At 32.0% G+C, this 22,878-nt stretch overlaps 4 protein-coding genes across 10 annotated transcripts; 2 read left to right on the top strand and 2 right to left on the bottom strand.

The window, feature by feature from the left end:
* Positions 1-458: 458 nt before the first annotated feature.
* Positions 459-8,051, bottom strand: LOC116843040 (poly(A) RNA polymerase gld-2 homolog A-like). Of its 4 annotated transcripts, none has more exons than XM_032813043.1 (11): positions 7,712-8,051; positions 5,845-6,808; positions 5,003-5,364; positions 4,750-4,883; positions 4,389-4,630; positions 4,079-4,247; positions 3,842-3,985; positions 3,634-3,762; positions 3,353-3,563; positions 3,145-3,260; positions 2,860-3,050 (listed from the first exon to the last, which is right to left on the bottom strand). In XM_032813043.1, the coding sequence occupies exons 2-11, from the start codon at positions 6,037-6,039 to the stop codon at positions 2,860-2,862; spliced, it is 1,893 nt and encodes a 630-aa protein (XP_032668934.1). In that variant the 5' UTR covers positions 6,040-6,808; positions 7,712-8,051. The 4 variants fall into 4 exon arrangements, with proteins under 4 accessions (XP_032668938.1, XP_032668934.1, XP_032668935.1 ...); XM_032813044.1 differs by having other exon boundaries at positions 5,845-6,805; XM_032813046.1 differs by lacking the exon at positions 7,712-8,051 and adding an exon at positions 7,465-7,689.
* Positions 8,052-11,223: 3,172 nt separating this feature from the next.
* Positions 11,224-13,270, top strand: LOC116843022 (60S ribosomal protein L13a). Its single transcript, XM_032812998.1, has 6 exons — positions 11,224-11,386; positions 11,810-11,940; positions 12,221-12,330; positions 12,524-12,669; positions 12,881-13,003; positions 13,148-13,270. Exons 1-6 carry the CDS (start codon positions 11,366-11,368, stop codon positions 13,229-13,231), a joined length of 615 nt encoding a protein of 204 aa, XP_032668889.1. The 5' UTR covers positions 11,224-11,365; the 3' UTR covers positions 13,232-13,270.
* A 62-nt stretch (positions 13,271-13,332) lies between these two features.
* On the bottom strand, positions 13,333-15,227 carry LOC116843021 (DNA-directed RNA polymerase II subunit GRINL1A). 3 transcript variants are annotated; one of them, XM_032812997.1, is made up of 6 exons: positions 15,080-15,227; positions 14,880-15,012; positions 14,516-14,667; positions 14,168-14,435; positions 13,720-14,085; positions 13,333-13,633 (listed from the first exon to the last, which is right to left on the bottom strand). In XM_032812997.1, exons 3-6 carry the CDS (start codon positions 14,662-14,664, stop codon positions 13,421-13,423), a joined length of 996 nt encoding a protein of 331 aa, XP_032668888.1. In that variant the 5' UTR covers positions 14,665-14,667; positions 14,880-15,012; positions 15,080-15,227; the 3' UTR covers positions 13,333-13,420. The 3 variants fall into 3 exon arrangements, with proteins under 3 accessions (XP_032668888.1, XP_032668886.1, XP_032668887.1); XM_032812995.1 differs by having other exon boundaries at positions 14,928-15,012; XM_032812996.1 differs by lacking the exon at positions 15,080-15,227 and having other exon boundaries at positions 14,928-15,074.
* Positions 15,228-15,463: 236 nt separating this feature from the next.
* LOC116843020 (trafficking protein particle complex subunit 10) lies at positions 15,464-22,158 on the top strand. Of its 2 annotated transcripts, none has more exons than XM_032812994.1 (12): positions 15,464-15,609; positions 16,208-16,425; positions 16,631-16,824; positions 16,957-17,152; positions 17,265-17,376; positions 17,491-17,678; positions 17,748-17,966; positions 18,118-18,881; positions 18,954-19,620; positions 19,708-20,169; positions 20,501-20,822; positions 20,996-22,158. In XM_032812994.1, exons 1-12 carry the CDS (start codon positions 15,528-15,530, stop codon positions 21,124-21,126), a joined length of 3,555 nt encoding a protein of 1,184 aa, XP_032668885.1. In that variant the 5' UTR covers positions 15,464-15,527; the 3' UTR covers positions 21,127-22,158. The 2 variants fall into 2 exon arrangements, with proteins under 2 accessions (XP_032668885.1, XP_032668882.1); XM_032812991.1 differs by having other exon boundaries at positions 17,476-17,678.
* Positions 22,159-22,878: the final 720 nt, after the last annotated feature.

Below are 22,878 nucleotides of genomic sequence, written 5' to 3'. Positions count from 1 at the left end.
TAGTTATTACGTTGTTACTATAATTAAATTGTACATATTACAAACACACAACATTTCATTTTTCATATATGTGAATTTAACATCACCAGAGGTACCATCACAGAATCGTATATGTTTTTGAAGGAAAAGAATTAGAAGCAAAAGAATGAGACTGAATAGTATGTGTACAGTTTCATACATAACTAAAATAGTAACAATTCAAATAAATAGATTATTCAAGGCACAAGTATATTTTATATTCGCGAATTTTATAATCACATATGAAATTATTTTCAAAGAAACACAGCCTTACCATATTATATATATTTCAGATCAAAATATTATTAATATTTAGATTTTGATTTTAATAAACATTTTTTTGTTTGGTTTTTAATATTTAGTTTTTAATATGCAAAAAATAATACCAAAAATTTATATATTTTCCATGTGAACTTACACTCGTTCCTTTTTTAAATAACATATATATATATATATATATATATATATATATATATATAGAAGAAAATAAATTTTATTATCTTATTTCTTTTTTTTTCATAGATAATGCTACTATTCTACAGTATTATTTTAATGTTAGACGCATAACACTAATCGCGAGATTCGCATTGATGTTCATTAACTAGAATGTAAATAATAATTAAAAGCGCTCTGATGTTTTTTTCCGAACGACAGAAACCATCCTGTGGTTTTTTTTCAAAAATGCTATACAATTGAAACAAATTCTGAAATTTTTCCATAAAAAGCAAAAGATTAGAAAGAAAAATAGAAATACTAAATTAAACTTACATAACTTACATATTAAAATCAAAATAATATTGCAATAATATTGCAAGGCAGTCTAAACAATTTGATTGCACTTCGTCCCATCCTTCTAAATCGTTTTAGACCAGCAGAATATAAATCGTCAACATTTAAGAAAATGCCAAGATATCGCTTAATGATTTAATGATTTTGAAAAACAGAAGGAAGTGGAATAAGTCTGTTCTAAACATCTTGTCATATGCCTGGTATATTAAGGCATTCAGCTATTTTTTTCGAACAATTTATAATAATTACAAGAAATAGAATAGTAACACGTCCTTCGTTTTATCTTTTAATTTAACTGATAACCTGTAATTTTAGACTAGTTTTTCGTAGGATTTCAACATTATCATTGACTGTACAATACCCTGAAAGAAGACAAATAGTTTTTACAGTTCATTAACAGAGTTTCGATACAAAGCAGAGTTTACGTCCGCTATTTCTTATGTAATTATACAAAAAAAAAAAGTATTGCTTTCTCCTTTTTTATGATTCTGTTAACTAGGATATTATTTTAATATTTTATAACGTATAGATTCTATGCAACCTCTATAGTTCAGACCTTTGATTGAGAATATGTTAATATATATAATTTTAACAAAATAGTAATATATTCTATATTCGTTAATTAATTGCGCGCGCGTGTGTGTGTGTATGTGTGTGTGTGTGTGTGTGTGTGTGTGATTGTTGCACAAAATAATAACATATATATATGTACACAATAAACATTAAGACAAACACATTGAAATAATTTTGAATCAGATTAAAGTAACTAAAATCACTAAACAATAACTTCATATTTTCTTAAATGCTGACAACTTAATTTCCGCTGGTCTAAAAACGATTTAGAAGAATAGAACCAAGTTAAATACAACTGTCTAAGTTTGTTTTGTGATATAAGTGTGCTTTTCATCATTTAAATGTTGAATTATTTTAATGTTCTTTAATTTTTAGATTGCTTGTTGTGGAAGAATTTCAGAATTAACATCGTATATAGCATTTTCCACAGATACGACGATTTCTGCCATTCGGAAAAAATTGCGGTTTGCTTTTACGTTAATGACTATATATTAATTAGTACTATGCGCCTAATGTTAAAATAATATTTTAAAGTAGCATTATCTATGAAAAAACAGCATTTATTTTTTATAATTGCTATTCTTAGGAAAAGAAACTCATTTTATATGGGAAATATATAAATTTCTAATAGTATCTTTTATATAATATTATAAACCAAGAAAAGATAGAAAATATTATTTAAAATAAAAAAATAAATATATTCGAAAGCCAAATAAGTTAATCGTATATATGCATATATTTATATGTGCATTTTGATCTCAAATATATATTTAATATTGAAAAGTATTCGAAAGGACCGATTTAATTTTGATACAAATTTTGACTGAATTTATATTTTTCTATAATAAGTTACGCAACTCCACTTGTATACTGTTATGTAATGTTATTCTCTAACAACATATTCTCTCAATAGAAATTTTTTTGAACTATAGATTACATAATAAAATATACACGCCACAAAATAATTAGAACCAAATAATACTTGCTTTTTTATACAATTAGTATTCTTTCAGAGAAAAGAGAAATATCAGACATAAGCTCATATCTAAACTGCGTTAAGTCAACGCAGAAATCATTCTGTCTTCTTTCCAGGTGGTATAAAGTCAATAATAGCTCTGAAATTCTTCACAAACAATTACAAAACCAAAGAATATAAATTACATTCAAAAATGAAACACAGAATAAATTATCATTCTGTTCTACCTCTCACAATTTTTATCAATTGTTCAAAAAGTTGTTATATTGCAAGATATGCTAAACACATCGTGTAAAAAGAAATCTAAACAACCTTATTCCGCTTCTCTTTATCCAGCTATATCCACAGACCTTTAAGCCAACAACATCCCTGATCCCTGCTATTTCTGATCCAATCGAATCCTTGAGAATCATCAAAAATAGAGCACTTTTAAGTATTATTTACGTTCTAGTTGATGATTACGCTTTTTTATGCCGATCTAGATGATACTAGACACGAAGTATTTAGATGGCGTGTACATCAAATTCATGTAATTCAGATGATGGACATTGATCTTCTGGTATCTCAATAAATAAACTGTTGAGATCATTACTATCAGCCAGTCGTTTGTACGACTGACCAATCACGGATTGAATCCTGTAGAATATCTTCTTGTCAAAGACAGCTTTCGCTGTATTGGTGCGGTCAAATGGTTCTATAATATCATAATGATTATAATAAATATCATATGTAACAAGCAGTGTGTTTTCGAAACTCATACATATAAAAGGAATATTTTGTAATTTTACCTTCGATACCTATATATTTCCAATGACCACGGTTGTTATTGGGGTAGGTTGCCGAACGACAAGTTTCTTTCTTTATTTTATATCCCGCCTCTATAGATACCGCATGGTGTTCAAATCTGATTTAACGACATGAAAATTATGTATTATTTGTTGAAATGTGTATGTGATTCAAAAGTATCCCATATCGTTTGTATTTGAAATCACTCACTCAAAACTTAGATAATATTTAAAGAACTCATGAAGCAATTCTCCGAGAGATTGTGTATTTTTGCTAGGATAAAACGAAGAATCAACGTATATTGGTCCTAGATCTTTTTTATGAATATCCTCAATAATGGGCTGAATATCTTCGTGATAAAAACTTCGAAAGTGGCTTGTATGATATTGTAAGTTCGGCAGAATTGGAGGGTTGACGCCACCTATAAAATAGCAACATCGATATTCTCAGAATTGGAGCCGAAAAACTAAACATTATTATTGCATACATACACTGTAAGAAGCTTATGACCATGAGAGCCAAAGAATAACTGGACAATGTATTATTCCTTGCACTATTGATTTTATGAAACTGAGCCCACAATTTCACAATTAGCACCAACGGTTTTACCCTCCAATCAACTAAAAAATATTTATGATCATGATTGTAAAATAAGTTGAACGTTATGTTGATTACATGTTATATATTTAAAAAACTTACTTCTTGAATAACAATATAATAAATGTGTGTTCACAATGGCGACACTGCTGTTACAATTTATATCGACATTTAAATTTTGTCTTGAATCGTGAAAATTTATGATTGGCACTTTTGCTTGTATAATTTCCAGATTTTCTACCGACTCTAGAACAAAAAATAAAAAAGTCATTAAGATATAATTTATTTTATAAGTGTAGGTTTTGCATAAAAGGTTCAAAATTTGTGAATTGCATGTACTATATCTCTGCAGGCATCTTAATGTTTGGTTTAAGTGTAAGAGGGCCGTATCCCTATTATCCACTTTTTCATGCCTAACTAAAAGGCACATGTCGACATCACTACTTTCAAGACCAAATCCATTCATTGTTGAACCTATCATAATCAAGTCGTATCTTCTATATGATTTCTACAAAATAAGAAAAGATATCACTTTCTTAAATATATATATTATTAATAAATTGTTTAATATGATATTTCTTAGATTCTCTATTTCTAAATTGTTTTAGCGACATTTTATTTACCTACTAATTGTAACGTTATATCTTACCCTGATATGACGTTGAAGATTTTTCCATAGCATTATCTTATTTCTATAAGTAGATTCTGTCTGCTGATTTGATATAAACATCGACCAAATTTGTCGTGATAGGTCGTCCCGTTTTATCGATTCAATGACAAAATTGCCTGGCACAGAAGTTATTTCCATCAAGCGAGATTCAGTAAGATATCTATCAGGATCTATGAAGCCTTTGTGAAATATACGACCTAATGCTGGGAAACCACCTTTCTCTGAAAATAAATTGTTTAATTGGTAATAAATCACCTCTCATATATTGTTATATATCTATCTATACTTACATAGCCTATCATAAGTATAAAAATGATTATCAAGTGAGAAATAAACTTACCATGTTTTCTCATACATGTTCTACATGTTTGAAATGAAATTGGTGGACAGATATTCTGAGTATAACAATATTCTTGTATATACCCCAAAAAAGATTCTAAAGATATTTCTCTTGATCTGATTGCTAAATGTTTACTAAATAAAAAAGGAATTAATTTTCATTAATAATATATATTTAACGTAGTATTTTTCGAATAGAAATATATATTTAAAAAAGATAAAATAGGATAACTCTGGAAGTACACAATACTTACTTTATCTCTGGCCTCCCTGACAAACCAGTAACATCGGATACCTTTGTTAAATTGTTGTAATATTTCTTTGGTGTTGGTGGACAAGGACTAATCCCACTATTATTATATGATTCATTTTTTGTGAATGTTCCACTGTATGGCCTTTCTTTATTGAACCAGTTTGGTTTCTTTGTTATATTGCTATTTAAAGGCTTGGTATATTGTTGAGGTACATTTAAAACTGGTACATCCGCAAACGCGTTCATTCTTTTCGACCAATTAGCAGAAAATAAATTATTGTTTAATTGTGCATAGTCCATGTACCGTAATGATGATATGTCAACTCCTAATTGTCGTAACAAATCCAATGACCTTAATCCTGTCTGTAAATACATAATTTATATATTTCAATAGAAAGACAAAATATATGAATATAAAAAATATAATATAATATAATATATATATATATCTATCTATGTAATTTGAACATAATAGTATAAATACGATAAAAAATTTAAATGATTAATCTAATCTCAATACTAATTTACATGTATAAGTTAAATTTTTAGATATCACAAAATACTTATTTACAAAATATTTATTTGTATCAATATTTGCATATTGATACAAATAAATTAAATAATAATTAATCTTTTAAATCTGTAGCTATATAATGTAAAAATGAGTTTTTTTTAAATATGCTTATTATATTTATGACTTACCATTAATTGCAACACGTTTTTTATCATATAAATATATACGCATATGCTCAAGAAGTATAAAGATATTTAACAAATAAGCATAGATATATAATATTACTCTATGTTATTTAAAATAGATCTAAGAGATTTTTTAACGTATACCTGCATCGTACGACGCCTACCGTGTCCATAAACATTCGGGTTGTATTGGGTGTAATTGGTTTGGTACAATGTATTTGTATTCATTGTATTATTGAAATGCATGGCATGAGTTTGAGATGGTGGGCATGGTCCACTAGTCTGTTGTCCATTCATCATCTGTGCCATCATTTGTGATGAGAAAGTAGTATGGTGCATAGCCACAGACAAGTGTACAGGATATTACAAGACTTGTTTCTTGGAAGGACACGAATTATTTGTTTAATTATTAACGTAGCAGCGTATCAATCTAAATGTTCCTCAAAATTATTTTTAGAAACCGGTATTTTCCAATAATTAATATTTTATTTATTTTGTATATATACTTAGAAAAAAGCTTCAAGCTTCTTGCTTTGTCTTGTTTTTTCTTTTTTAAAATTTTCTTCGTTTTTGTTTTAACTTTTTTTGGTTATTTTTATCTTTTTTTGTCTCTCTTCTTCTCTCTTTATATATAGTTTTGCAAGATATATGCTGTGTCCTTTGAGGATCTACTATGTTAATCTAGAATTTAACAATTGTATAACAATCCCATTAACGATAATAGACTATATAATAACAAAACAATTGGGCCCTCAGGGAAGCAATGTGACACTATATTTACGATGTCTATCTTTTGTCATAGAATTTTATAAATATGTGTATGTATATATATGTACGAGGCATGAACAAAAAATAGCCCGTATATTTTTAATTTGCTATTTCCAGATTTTTTAATCTTGATGCAATTATATTAACTTTATTACTTAGATTAACTACATATATATGACTTTGCCTGCAAAATATATGTTTCTAAAGATTAACTTTTAAATGTTTGTTATATGTGTGTGTGTGTGTGTACAATTAAATGTGTCTTTATTCTCAGTGTTGATCATATAGGTATATAAGCTACGATTTACTACTTTTATCAGTCTAGTTATATCACAGTCTTCTGAAAAGAAAGAGGAAACAGTTTTAGAAATAATTCTATGAAAACACATATTTCATAATATACATAACATATATATTATTTTTCTTATATACACAGATAAACAGAATATTACACAGACAAACAAAACATCACACATAATATAAATAAACAATTACAAAAAGTGATATAATTAAAAATATTATGGATAAAGTTCCCTGAAAAAGATTTTCCTTCAATTTAAATATAAAATAAAAACAATTTAATATGTACGCAATGTGTATACTATATGCTATGTTTATATTAAATATAATTGTAGAGGTCAGTGACATAGATAAACACACTTAGAAATGAAATATCATCCTTGACTGTTGAGAATGATAAATCATCATATTAGCATTATCTCGATTAAATTTCACTTGTTCCAAAAGTTTTTCTATCTACACTTGTGGTTATTTGGGTCATTTTTATTAAATTCCATAAAAATCAAAGAAAATATTTCTTCAGAACTTTGTCCAATTGATACAATAATACATCTACATATCTCAAAAAATTTAACAAATTTTATAAACACAAACTTAAGAATAGGTACACTATACACTCACAAAATAATTTTTATATGATTTTATCGGTTGTGCTTTAAAAGAATACAATCAAAAACTGATTTTAGCGACACTTACAACTACAAAACTGTCTCGATCAAACATAAACATATAGTATGCTTATCGGAAACTGCTTATTCAAGTAATCAACCTGCTGCATGTAGAAGGAGAGATATAAAGGAGAGAATAGAAGAGAGAGATTTCGGATATTTTCTTTCTTCGTATAATTATAAGAAATTTATATCTCAGGTAATGAGAACAGCTCGAACACGTACGTGGGAAACGCCGCGAGCTCGGTGTTGTGAGAGTGAAGAGAGAACGATACCTGTTTTCAGTCGCCATGTTGCACGAATTTGTTCTCACAAACGAACGAAAAATTTATATAAATCTATCAATTTCGAATTACGTTTCCAATTACTAACATGTGCGATACGATAAGGAAATAAATAATTAGCGTTATCGTAATTGCTGTCACGACCCTTCGATCGGCAGCGATTTTTCGACAGCATGTATTACGTCGGTGATAAGTGTTCTCGTTAATTGTTACCGCACGCTCGTCACTGTTAACACAAATCACCGCACCAAACCCCTTACGAACGTTTAAATTTTCAAATCTTGACGTAATGGACGATCCTCCTACTTCGGGTGCTGGACTGATCGATCACGAAATGCGAATAACTAGATGCGACTCGCTAAGTACGTGAAAAATTTGCAGGGTCCCTCCCAAGGCCGAAAAATATAAACAGTAAGCAAATTAACCAATCAGAATCGATGATCTTTAAAGTCCAAGAATAATCCAAGAAGAATGTAATTAGTAAGTTTTCTTTCTAACGCTATTAATCACGCGTAAACGTCATATCTATTTAACATTCAGGAACGATTTTTATGCTCCGAATCAAATGACTCGATAAAAGTTCCGGTTTAACCGCTGTGGCGTACAAATGTGTTCGAACTTGTTCGAACGAGATCTGTGATTTTTTTGGAGAATAATTTGGAATTATTTCCACAGAATATATCGAAGAGACTAAATAAATATTATAACATGATCATAATTAACGATGGAATTCTTAGGTCCATATGCTGAATCCTCTTTTACCGATAAAAGTGCTTTAAATGTAGCTTCTCAGCTAATCAGATGGCTCCTAAGCCTCTTTTGGAAGCTCATTTATCATTAAAAGAGAACTCAGAATACGGGCCTTAATCGAGTAATGGCTTGGTTTACATCGGTTGCTTTCCAACAAGAGACACAAGTCGATACAAACATCATTCTATCTTTGTTTCACATTTAGTGAGTAACAAAGATAGGATGATACTGACGAAAGCAACCATCGTGTACTTGATACGCGTACTAAATAGAGTAACTTTCTATTAGATAATCTTAATATTGACAATGCATATCAATGGCGACGCATTCAATCAATACAGTTTTGTTGAGTATTATACCAGCTTAATATACCGTTGTTTATATATATCGTCGATATTAAGATTATCTAATAGAAAGTTACTATTAGATATTTAGCACGCGTATGCACGATGTAAACTAAGAGTGCTTCCGAAATGTCCAAGTTTGGGTCAAGTTGAGTTAGTTCCACTATAGCCCATATCAGACTACCGACTGCACAGGTCGACCCGACTGCCGACTATGAATGGACCAATCACAGTGAGGCGCTGACTCGGCGTCTCACTGTGATTGGTCCATTGAGAATCGGCAGTCATAGTCAGCAGTCGAGTCAGCCTGTGCAGTCGGTAGTCTGATACGAGCTTATAGTGGAACTAACTCAACTCGACCCAACTCTGGATATTTCGGAAGCATCCCAAGCCATTGGGTGCTTTCCAGTTGCGTACATTGTGTTACACAAAACCAGTTTATTGGTTGCATATTATCTTACAAGATATTTTAGATAATATGTGACCAATAAATTGGTTTTGTGTATGTGTGTGTCAAGATGGTTAAGCAATTGGAAAGCATCCATTGTTAAGAACAGGGGTACTATTCAGTACACGCTTACCGACAATTATCGGATCGGTAGACGTCGTTGCGCAGCTTTTCTATGGTATAAAAAAGCTGCTTACCCCAGATAAATATTTTTCGTAAACCTAAACTACATGAATGGAATCTATACAAGTAATACAGTTTATTTCTTTTATCGATGAAATACTATCTTTGTAGTTAGATGTAATGGTTAAATAATACTATATATATATATATATATATATATATATATATATATATATAATATTTCAGTAATTTCTCATGAAGTAAACCATATAGTTACGATTGCTCAAATTGGGTAATGAGCAGAGGACCTATCACATTTTCTTACCAGGTACATAGAGTGCGTTCCACTTTAGGCTGATATTACATGTGTCGTATGACAAGCTTTTCGGATACCTTTATTAGTTGGCGAATAGAGTATTTCTAGGTTCTCTGTTCGTTAACCAATAAACGTATCCGAAAAGCTTGTCGTACGACACATGTAATATCAGCTTTACGCTCCAACAACGTGGGCGTCATTCTATCTTTGTTTAATGTCCAATGAACACAAAAATAGAATGACGCTCGCGTGTTGCAAGCGTAAAGCGGGAAGCACACACTCTTGCATAAAGGCATAATGCCTTAACGCATTATGCCACACGCATAAGAAAATTGATCAATCAGAATCCTCATTTCAGTGACGCGACGCGTGACGCACGACGCACTTGTTCCAATGGAACGATTTAATTGGTTAACTTGTAACGCGCAGACGACGCGATGCGTGACGCGCTCAGTGGGAACTCAGCCTAGGGTGCGTTCAGATTCCCTACCCGGGTGCACTCTGTTACTAGAAACACTATAGTATATGTCACATATACTATAGCACTTCTTGTATTAGAGTGCACCCGGGTGAGGAATCTGAACGCAGCTCTAAGTGGTTACGGAATAGGGTTCCTGATTGGCTCGATTTCCCATATTCTTGGTAAACTAAAGGCTATTCTATGATTGTGTAAACATGTTCGTAAATGGTAAGTAGAGAACCTTTAGTAAAGCCCATATCAGACTACGGATTAAGATTGAAATTGAATTGAAAATTGGCCAATCAGAGCAAAATTCACCAAATTGAGCTTAGTGAATTTTGCTCTGATTGGCTAAATTTCAATTCAATCTCAATCCTAATCTATAGTCTGATACGGGCTCTACATATACTATAGCACTTTTAGTACTAGGCTGCGTTCCGAAATTCACTGCCAGTACTGAAATTCTATAGTTTATGTCACGTATACTATAGAATTTCAGTACTGGCAGTGAATTTCGGAACGTAGCCCTAGAGTGCATCCGAATAGGGAATCTGAACGCACCCCTATATAGTCCGATGAAGTACTGCGTTCCGAAATTCAATGCCAGTGCTGAAATTCTATAATATATGTAACATAAACTATAGATTTTCAGTACTGGCAGTGAATTTCGGAACGCGACTGTAGCATATGCAGGATTCACACTGCGTCCGATTTCCGACGTACGACATCCGATATTCAATAAGAGAACAGTTTTCTAATAGAGAATTCAATTCTCCATTGAAAGCTGTTCTCCTATTGGGTTGCGTTCAGATTGCACACCCGGGTGTATCTATTACTAAAAGTGCTATAGTATATGTAACATATATTATAGTGTTTTTAGTAACAGAGTGCACCCGGATAAAGAATCTGAACGTACTCTTGGATATCGGACGTCATAGGGTACGTTCAGATTCCTTACCCGGGTGCACTCTAATACTAGAAGTGCTATAGTATATGTAACATATACTATAGTGTTTCTAGTAATAGAATGCACCCGGGTAGGGAATCTGAACGCACCCATACGTCGGACATCGGGCGTGGTGTGAATCTTCCAATAGTAGTCGGTTAATAATTTCAAATGTTGGTGATCCTGCGAGCTACTGAACTACATCTTCCGGTGAGAGCTCGCGTGTTCATTTGGATCCTTTTCCGGTAGGATAGCAAGATGACGGGCTTTAGTGAAAAGGTTTGTATTTGAAAATTTCATATTTCAAGTAATTTTAATGGTTTTCTCACGACATATACGCGCAATCGCGATAACTTAACATGAGAAGTAACATGTAAGTTCATTAAAGATGTCTAAAAGAAGGTTAAGGACTAAAAATACAATCTGCTTTATTACACGTTATACACGTGTTTTCTACGGCGTTGTCCGTACTTCGAACGGAATTTCTGCCGTATCGTGCATGTCGAATGGCGAAAATTTTGTAGTAACGCTGTAATTATTGTGATAGGACATTTTCATGTTTTTAAATTTGCTACGTTGGATTGCATGAACACATGGATCGCGAATTGTATCTCGCGAGTGGAATCAACGTCGTGTACAATAATCATACTATGCAATTTGTTTATTATAAATTCTTTTTGTAATGTAGACTAATGATTTCAGCCGATATTAATAGATGGCCGCGGTCATTTACTTGGACGCTTGGCAGCAATTATTGCCAAAACCATCTTAGAAGGCAACAAAGTTATTGTTGTACGAAGTGAACAGTTAAATATTTCTGGCAACTTTTTCAGGTTAGTGAACGCAGTACAGTAGAAATTTAAATTAGTTATGAAAATATATAATATCTACTATATGTTACTACACTATGAAAATTAATAATAGTATCTTCTATTACTAATTGTATTATGTATTACCTTTTTCTAATACGAGGAACAATAGTGTTTGCCATAGATTGTGATAATGTTATTACTGATTTTTATGGGGAAATATTAATATATTTATTATATTACTTAATATACTTGGTTTTTTAACAAGCAATATATATTATCAATATATATTATTTTTTTCTAGAAACAAGTTGAAATTTATGTCCTTCCTCCGAAAAAGATGTAACGTAAATCCTGCTCGTGGGCCATTCCATTTCCGAGCTCCCAGTAAAATTCTCTGGAAAACAGTTCGTGGTGGGTATATTTAATACTATATCAATTTTATTGTATATATAATGAAATTTTTGCACATGATTATGAATATCTTACCTACATTATTTGATCAGATCATGAAACCAATACCCTTAAATGATGCTAAAATTATAACTATGTACTGACTTTTAATGCAGCAAATGCATGGATATCAAAAAAAGATTCTTATTTATAGGAATGATCCCGCACAAGACCCAGAGGGGAAAAGATGCCCTCAGAAGATTAAAGGTTTACGAAGGATGCCCACCACCATATGACCGAAGAAAGCGCGTCGTTGTGCCTGGTGCCATGAGAGTGATGTGTCTCAAACCAGGCAGAAAGGTAAAACAAGTTGCATATATAACAAGTTATTTGTCATAAACTTAAATCTTTGCTTAAGTAATAAACAATGATGGTATGGTAATTTGCGACTGAAATTGGTCCATGTGACCCTCATGTTGTCACTTTAAACTGAGTTACAAAACGGTAATCTTGTACTTATCGTGCGATTGATGCAATATGATACTAATGCGAATTCTTATTTCTTTTTTAGTACTGTCATGTGGGTAGATTATCCCATGAAGTTGGCTGGAAGTACAAAGCTGTTGTGCGTACTTTAGAAAATAAGAGACGTGTCAGGTCCATTTTGGAAGTTCAAAAACGTAATAAACTTAAGGTAATTGATGTTCTTAAATTTTCTAATAATCTTTATGTTAGATCTTATTTCTCTTCAAAGTTCTTCTCTCTCACACACACACTTCTTTTTTTTTTTTTTTTTTTTTAAGAAGTCATTTATGAACCATTGTTGTATGTTTTGCAGAAACTTACCAAACAGGCCGGTGAAGCAGTCGCCAAAGTGACGGCACCATATACAGCTATTATTAATAGCTTTGGGTATAACTAATATATGTTATAGAAACAATAAAGTTTCTTAAACATTTTATTTGAAATATTCTTTTACCTATTAACTTACGGAAATATAAGTAATTTAAAAAAAACACAATATCGTATCGTAAGAAAAATAATTATTCGAGGAAATAAATTTTTTCAGAATTATCGGTACGCATATATACAAAATATATAATATTTTATATTAACATTCTATAGATTCCACTGTAAACACAACTGTTCCACCTTTATCGTAATCTTCATTATGCATTTCATTTTCTTCTTCATAGTCTGAAGAAGATGAGGAGTTGCTCGCGTCTTGTAAACGGTAATTTCCAACGTTTTTAGGTATAGCACCTATTTTGTATAATCCTGCTTGATTATTTAAACGTTCTACCGCGTGTTTAGTTTGAATTATCTGTAAAAAAGAGATTAGAATGTCATTGTATGAAGACAGCTGTTTTTCCAAATAAATTTTCCAAGATGTTTGAAAGCACCAATTACCTGTAATTTTTCTCTCTGTTCCTTTTGCAATCTCAAGGATTCCTTCAGATCTACAAGTTTAGCTGCTCCATGAACTATAAGAGGTGGGGTAGCTGCTGTAACTTCCCAATTTTTATGCTGCTTTCTTTGTTTCTCCTTCATTGGATCATGCACATTACTTTTTGTTGTTTTATAAGGTCGAAATGGTTCCTTATTCTTATTAGTCTCTTGTACTTTTTCTACTTTATCAATAATATATTTGACATGTTCCACATCTGAAGAATTTCTCTTGAAAGATTTTATTTCTACTAAGTCCTCTGGCTTGATGAGACTCTCCTCAGTCAACACATGTACAATTTTCTTTTTGTGCACACCAGTTCCTGTGGGCTGTTTAAACACAATTTATATTTGTTAAAATGACTTGTTCATTGAAAGTAATTGCATATGCTTCATATAAATTATCAGTTACCTGAGCTAATATCTTTAATGGATCTTCTTCTTCATCACTATCCAGTTCAACAATTTTGGTTGTATCACCATTATTCTTGTCATTACTATTATATTTGCCTGTCCATTCTAACTTGCTCATAGCAGCTTTGCCTTCAGATGCTATGTTAAGACGTGATAGTAAATTAGCTGCTTTTTCTATTTCATTTCTATCCTCAAGTTCTTTCAATATCTTATCACGGAAGTTAATAATTTTCTTTCCCTTATCAGGAAGTTTAGAAATAAAATTTCTGAAGAGAGAAAGAGAACAGCAATGAATTAAATACTATCTTCAATATCACAATATAATACAAATTCATATCACACTTACTTATTGGCAAGTATATTATTTTGTCTTTCTAAAAGTTCCTCTATCTTAAACGTCTGTATTTTCTTTAAATCCTTAATATATCCTTGACTTTCTTTTTTCGAGGGAGGCAGTACGTCGCCAGGTATTTTTTTCGCTATACTTTGATACATCTCCTATATATATGAAATTTCAATAAATTGCTTTGAACAAGATCACAGAAAGGTAATAACAACGCGTTGTGAAAATAAAAGATAACACAAAAAATTGTATACTCCTAAAATTATATATTTCAAAACTCATCTACTTTGTATAATTCAGTTTTTTCGAATCAGTGCAGTGTAATTTGATGTTAAAAATTGTAACGCAATTCGATCTAATAACTTACAGACGTTAGTAATAAATCGGAAAATAAACTCGTCAAACTTAACCTAACCTGTCGCAGTCACATTTTACGGTTTAGCGAATCGGCCATTACTGCAAAGTGTTTGAAAGTTTCGCTACGAGTCGCCACGAGTTGACTGAAATTTAAATAGTAATACAACTCAACAACAAAGTAGACGGACTTTTTCAAGTAGCATGACTCACCGGCAAATTAGACAACTCTCATTTTTTCTTCAAGATCTTTTATTTTCTTTATTTAAATCGTCTATTCTTCATCTTTATTAAATTTAGCGACAAATATGAAGCGAATAATAAGTTTAAAATAACGAGATATCGAGATCATTGTTTCAAGTGATTCGATACAAGACGACATCCACGACAAATGAGGAGTCCAATTCCAACCTCAATAGAGCTTGAAAGTGCGAAGTAAAATGTTTGACCCGTATAATCGTTTCTAGTCTTCTACGCCGATTGTTTGTCGTGGCAAGATTCCGAGCTTGCTACAAGTCACATCGGGCAATCGACTCGCGCGAGTCCCGAGTCGAGGGTGACCGAAGATTTCCGCACACGGAGTGACGAAAGTAACGTGTAGAGTTGTAATGATTGAAAGCCCGATCGGGAGCAGCGAGCTCGTAGTCGCCAGTTTTCAGAGATGAACGGCAATGGAGGGTCGTCCGTGGTTGGCGAAGCGCGCAAAGCGAACACTCCTATGGATAGCAAACCAATCGTCACCTGTGAGTTCGTCGCGCGATCGAGCACCTTTAACCTCTACACGATGTCGTTGATGACACCGCGCCGCCGTGTCGCCCGCTGTCACCGACGCCCTCGACTTCCTGTTTACCTGTCAATTCCCGCGATGTTTCTTCCTTGTGTTCAGTCGTTCAAAATAATTAATGTTTGTCGCCCGAATCGAATCCACTGGATCGAGCGATGCGTTAGTTATTAACTTCGAAGTTGCGGATGCACATTTCATTCGATTTTCCGAAACATATATTTGAGGAACATATGTTTTCTAATAAATACTTAGTATTCTCTTAATGATCTATACAACGTGGATTCTTTGGGATGATTAAATGTTCTTTTTAGATAATTAAATTTCTTTATCAATAATGTAATGATAATACATGGTAGACTTTTTAACAATGCTGATATATATATGTGTGTGTGTATGTGTATATATATCTTATCTGTATATATGTTTTGTGGAATATTCTTTGCTTTATATAAATTTATACTTTGTTTTATGTAACATTTTAAAGTATGAATCAGAAACATATGATTGAAGGATTGACTGCAGGATAATAATATAATAAAGATTTTGCAATAATACAGGTGCTGGAGATGAAAATTTGTTTTCTACATTGGAAAAGGGTTTAGTACAAGCTATACCTGCAGATACAGTAGAATGGCGTAGATCATTTAGCAGGCCGATTAAACAAGTTAAACTTGGAGCTACCTTTGTGCCATTTTCTAGGGATATATTGCCCACTGAAAAAGATTGGCACCTTATAAAGCAACCAATCTTTCATATTTATTGGAGTGAATGCTCTGTAAGTTTTTACAGAAATTTTTATACTTTATTATATTTGAGTTAAATAACAAATTTCTGTAAATGTCTAGGATGTGACTTCTCTTAATTAAACTAATTATTATTGTTTTATATAAAATTATATGTTTAGAAACATTAAAATAAAGGTACTTTTAATATCTAATTGTATTTGTATATTATTTCATCTGTATTATATATATTTACAGGATGTTGATACTTATAAAGCTAGTATCAGAGATGATATTGATGCTTGGTTAAAAATACTGAATTCATACCATATCCAAGATTGGATGATTGTTCTAGTGGAGACATATGATGTAAAGAAGGCCAATAAATTATTACCTAGGACTACTGTTTTGGATAAAATACGGAGTGATTTTGCTGCCAAGAATGGAGATAGGTAATCAGCTACAATCAATACAAATTCAATTATTATATTCCAAACATAGAAACGTGTGAGCTTGTATATATCGACTTTATAAGATTTTGAGAAATTATTTCTTTTCCTGAAAATTATGTTTATGATCATCAGATGCTTTGCTGTAATTAATCCAATTAAGTCTGAATCTCGTTCGGCTGAATCATGGAGAGGCTTGATAACCCGCATTCGTCATTTGATGTTAACCGCGTACGATAGAACTCTTTCACGCTTTGAAGATATTATACGCGAGCAGAGGGAAAGGCGAAACAATCCTAGTTGGAATTTCTGCCATTATTTTCTTCTACAGGTAGTAAAAAGTTTGCCTTGAATTTTTGTTTTCGTTAAATAGTCTTATATTAGTCTCGATATAAGTTTGAAGACTTTCGCTTTTTTACTGTAAAGTTGAATCGGCGTTTCAGGAAGAATTGGCATTCGCGTTGCAAATGCTGGGTCTATATGACGAAGCATTGGTACAGTATGATGAACTAGACGCTCTCTTTACACAATTTGTGCTCAATTCTAATGTGGGAGGTATGGTAATTCTTTTTCAAAGCATAATCTTAAGTAAAAGTATATTAGTAAAAACATTGAATGTGAAGATATTGATACAAAGTGAAAACCTAAATATAGGCAAACTGTTCGTAGATACTCCAGGCTGGTTAAGTCTTTTTCAAACTCCTCTCAACAATTGGGGGGGTGTAAATCTAAACAATGGTACAAATCATCATTTAAGGTTTCTCTTGGCCGAGTGTAGAGCATCTTTATTAGATCTTAGGAGTTACTTATTTAGTAGACAATGTGCCATGCTACTATTGCTTAATAAACCTTGGGAGGTACGTGTGGAGAAGTTCAGTGGTTATTGGTGATTAATTTATACATCTTTGAATAATATTCTTGAGTAGGTTGCACAGAGGTGCCTGTCATTTGTTCATAACACATTGAGCGAGCTCAGAATCTTAGAAGTACAGAAACCCGAAGGATCTATAGAATGCTGGTCGTTTCTCTGTGCATTAGAGGTTTTGCAAGCGTGTCAATTGTCCGCCTACAATATTGATAACAATCAACAGTTGGATCTATGCTCTTTACATACAGCTAGCTTATGGGCACTTGCAAGGGACAAGGTAAATAAGATATTGAGTGTATAGTTTTATCTTTCTTCTCCTAAAATGTTAGATGATTTAAAATTTGAATAAAAAATGAAACGATACACACAGTGATAAAATGTGATTTTTCATTCATCTCTATTGTATACTTTTTTTTTTCTCTTTTCAGTTAGGAAGCTTAGGAAGATTATGCGGCCTAATGCCGGGAAGCGAACCAACTAGTGAACAATTACATACAGTTGTATATCTTATAGCGGGCATAGGCGATTCAGAGCCACAAATAGAGGGTAAACTAACACCTACCGACAAATTGAAGGAGGCGCTTTCGTCCAAAGAAGCGTTCAAAAAGCAGTATCTCGAGCATGCGGAGTTAGCCATGGGTACATACAAACACGTCGGTCGCATTAGGTCGGCTAGATTAATCGGCAAGGAATTGGCACGGTTTTACAGCGAGCTCGGGGAAAATCAGAAATCGGTCGCATTCTTATCTGACGCTTTGAAAACTTACATGGACGAAGGGTGGAATCATTTGGCAGCGCAGACGCGACTCGAACTAGCCGAGTGTTATAAACGGATGGACGACGTCGAGAAGTATACTAAAATGTGCGCCGCAGTAGCTAGTACAAACGTTTTGCACATAACCGTGCGTAACACATACTTCGAGGAAATGTTAGGATACATGAAAATGATCTCTGCGCCTCAGCCGTTACTCACAGAACTCGGATGTGCTTTTACAATACTCAGTATGGAAGTTAATGTAATGGACAAGTTGGTGCAAGACTGTGTTGTCAGTGTCGAAGTCAGTGTACAGAGCTCGTTTCCTCGAGAAGTAAGATGCACTAGTGTCGCGATTTCTGTAGAGGAGATACAAAAGCCATCTGCACCTAATAAGAAGAAAGGGTTGAAAGCTCCTATTGAGCCTTCAGTACAACTGTGAGTATCAGCGAAAGGATTATATATATCGCTTTATTTTTATTTTTCACTCGTGTGATAAAATTTTTTCAGCTTATCGAAGTGTACATTAGAAGATATGAAGCCACTTGATCCAAGCTTGTTACACTTGCAAGTATATTCTTATCTGGATTATAAGGAGGACAGAAGTCTCGGTTCCGCAAGTGTTATAAATAAAAATATGAAGCCACTCGTGAGGCGTTCGGATAGTGCGAAACATAGAAAACCCTCGATCAATGCGAAGGGTGATTTTAGCAAAGCGCTCTTATGCGACGAGTTCATTATGAAACCTGGTCCGAATACGTTCGTACTGGTGAGGCGAGTGAATCAGCCGGGTTTGTACAAAGTTAGTCAGTTGTCGATGATAATAGAAGGCAAGTTGGAATTTTTATCATCCATACTGAATCCACGATTATGCTATGAAGTGGCAAAAACGCAGCCGACAATATCTGTAAATTGCGGGAGAGATTTACTAGCTGGTCTCAGTCAAGACATCGAGTTAGTCATTTCAAGCGGAAGTACAAAGATAACTGAAGAAATGAAATTGAAACTACGTACATCACGTGGGTTGACGGTGCAATCGCAAGGTGTTGAGAAAGTAATGGTAAAAGAATTAGAGATACCACTGCTAACATGTAAACCATTTCAAACTTTAAACATGCAGCTAAAAGTTTTAGCTGAACTCCCACCAAAGAAGGATCCTTCATCTATGGAACATAAAGTATCTAACTTTTGTATAAAAATCTTTCTTTTGTTCTCTCGTTATTCTCTCCTATTTGATAAATGTTACAATTTGCAATTTTTTCAGTTAAATATACAATGTCCTTGGGGTTCGGAAGAAAGTATATCTTTACATTTTGGCCCACCTCTAATGTCGAGCATGAAACTCCATACAGCGAAACAAAGGAAATTTGTTCAAATAGTCGTAACTGGTTTGACAAATCAGCTCTTGCAGTTAACCGAACCCGAATTAACGACAATTACGTCGATAGACGTTAATTTTAAAAGCTTAAATCCTGTCGCCGGTCAGAGATTAGTGATAGGTAGTGGAATGAACGTTTCCTTTATGTGGGAACTTGAGATCGGAAAAGATGAGAAATCCACGATACCAATAAAGACTGACTTTCGTGTAAAATATATACCAATTAGTGATACTGAAGAGTTAAACGATACATGCGTCAACGACGATCCACTACATATACATAATTTAGAGAAAATCGAGAAAGCGTGTAGCATTTACAGATGCAATTTTGATATTACAGATTATGTGGTAAGAACACAATTATCTCTTATTATAAATAATATATAATTATTCTTTTAAGTAAAACTATTCCTTATTAACTGTCCTTCACTAATTGTTTTTTAATAACTATATTCCCTATGGTATTCCTTATTAACTTATATATTTTAATAATATTTTGATTTCATCTCATCTTTTTATTATTTTTTGTTTTGTATAAGAGAACAAAAGCCGGATTAATGAAAATATATAATACACAGCAATTACTGATGTTACTTGTAACACTTAAAGTATGACAGCATTCTGTACACATACTGAAACCATACAACATTAACTTTTGATTCGTAATCATGCTTTCCAGACTTTGTTCACGGTATCCTCAAAAGTTGAAGCAGGTGGTGGTGGAGGAGAATTTTGTCGCGCTGGTAGTATGTGCCACCTTTGTCTTACGGTGATGCGTGTGTTACCTAGTCTTAGTCCGAGTCCTCCACCACAATTAATGTACGAGGTTCTAGCGGACCAAACTATGTGGGCAGTGTGCGGCCGGACTGCAGGCATTGTATCATTAGAAGTATTAGAGAAACAAAGTGTTACTCTAGATGTGATGCCTCTGACAAGTGGTTATTTGCCTCTCCCTGTTGTTAGATTATCTCGATATATACCTGCGGCGGAGTCGAAAAACGGTAAGTTCGAACATTTTACGCGACACACTTATGTATATAATCTATGTTAATTAACTTGTGAGCAGATTAATCAAATTCTTATTTGAAAATATCTAATTCTGTTCAAATGAAAAAAAAAATTTATTACTTTTGTACAGACTTTTGTAATTGTTCTGTTTGTTTTCTATTTCAAGATATCGTCCGTAATAAAAATGACGTAGGATCTGGTCCTCGATTAGAGCCATTTAGCCCAGGACAGGTGTATAATGCCAGTAAAGCACAACAAGTGCATGTTCTGCCAGCAGCTCCATCAGAATCGAATTAAAGGTGTATAGATTGTTGTCAAAAGCGTGTACGCGTCTTACTTTAATGTAATACCAGTCGTGAATGGCCTTATTTACAAAATATCTTCAAGAGAATTTATATATTGTTTTTCTATCAAAATAAGCGACTATATAAAATATTTCATCTTTTAATTTACACGATAGATAAAAGATAAACTGCATCAATCAATATAAAATATCTTGGAATAAACAGATTAGCGTTGTAAATCCAAGAAATGTAGTTAAAAATGTAGAAAATGCCATATAGAAGTTATCTTTAATTTTCTATTACTCTAAAGCTACTTGTAAAAAATTAAACTTGCAATTAATAGCTTGAAATAATGTCACAAAAAAATCTTTATTTAAAAATTTAGTTTGTTGTAATACATTTATATTGGCTGAAAAATTTATTTATGTTGGATATTTTTTATTATATTTTACGTTTCAATAATGATTTCATAAAAATTTAATATGTTACCACAAAAACATAACTTCACATCAAAGAGATATTGAAAAACATTTTATTTCCTAATCATTCTATATTACATAAACGTTACTAAAGTTTATTTTAGTTTTGCTCTAAATTATGTACTTATATTTTTTCCATATTATATGCATAACAAACAAGATTCATTTTAATAATTTTATATCTTTCATAATATACATTTGTTTACAGTTTATATAAATCTATAACTCTGTTTAAATATATCTTATTTTATACCATCTTAATATTAAGATGGTAATGTAACAGTTTTTTTTACATTAAATATGTAAAATTTGTACAAATATTTGTTAGTAATATACTCATAAGTTTGAATAAGTATCCCATATTTTTATTTGTTAAATTGTAGCATAGTAATAGACTCGTAGACACACAGTTTTGGTACGTAAAATAGAAACTTATTTAATTAATATTATGTAAAAGTAAATGTGTTCTTTCACAATGATATTTATACATTAACTAAATTTGAGTGTATATGCACGCGCGTATGTGTAAAAAGAAAGAACAAAATATATTACGACTGTTTATATTACTTGTTAGCATTTATTATAATTAGAATTGGATATTATAAAAAAAATTCTCTTCTGTTGCCATATTTTATAGGATATTATAATGTATATAGTCCTTTCATTTTTGTAAATAGAATAATCGCAATACTCTCTCTTAATCACATTGATATTTATATATTTTTTTAAATTTAAATTTATATTCTAGAACTGGTATTTATATAGAAGCATGTTTTTGTTATTTAAAGTTTTTCAGGAGACATTTCTAAATAGTATATTGAAAAATACATATATTTTTATTGTATTTGTTGGCCCTCTGTATATTCTTTTTTACATAATCATAAGATTCGGTAATAAGTTAAACCAAATATTCATACTTGAATACTGACGTAATTAATAATTAAAATATATTTTACAAGTTATTTTATTTTGCATGTATAATAATTAGTAATTAGAATAAAATATTATCACATGTTTGTACGTATAATATTGCGAAGTTAACCCCAATACAATTTTAAGTTAAATAATTATATGGGATTTATATTTTTGTCACAAATTTATATATAACTGAAAAATTCAATATTTATTTAGTTTAATATTTCACGTTTATGTTATTTAACTATAATCTGTATATTTATATTTACTATCATATATAAAATGCAACCATATTTATAATATTCAAGAAAATAAAGAAGCAGCACTCTGATTTAATGTTCACCAGATTACGTTGTAGCATAATGTAAAAA

This window comes from Odontomachus brunneus, unplaced genomic scaffold (genome assembly GCF_010583005.1).
Source record: "Odontomachus brunneus isolate Ranch 3 - 2012 unplaced genomic scaffold, Obru_v1 Obru_scaffold_029, whole genome shotgun sequence".
NCBI classification, from domain to species: domain Eukaryota; kingdom Metazoa; phylum Arthropoda; class Insecta; order Hymenoptera; family Formicidae; genus Odontomachus; species Odontomachus brunneus.
This window is presented reverse-complemented; position numbering and strand designations above follow the sequence as displayed.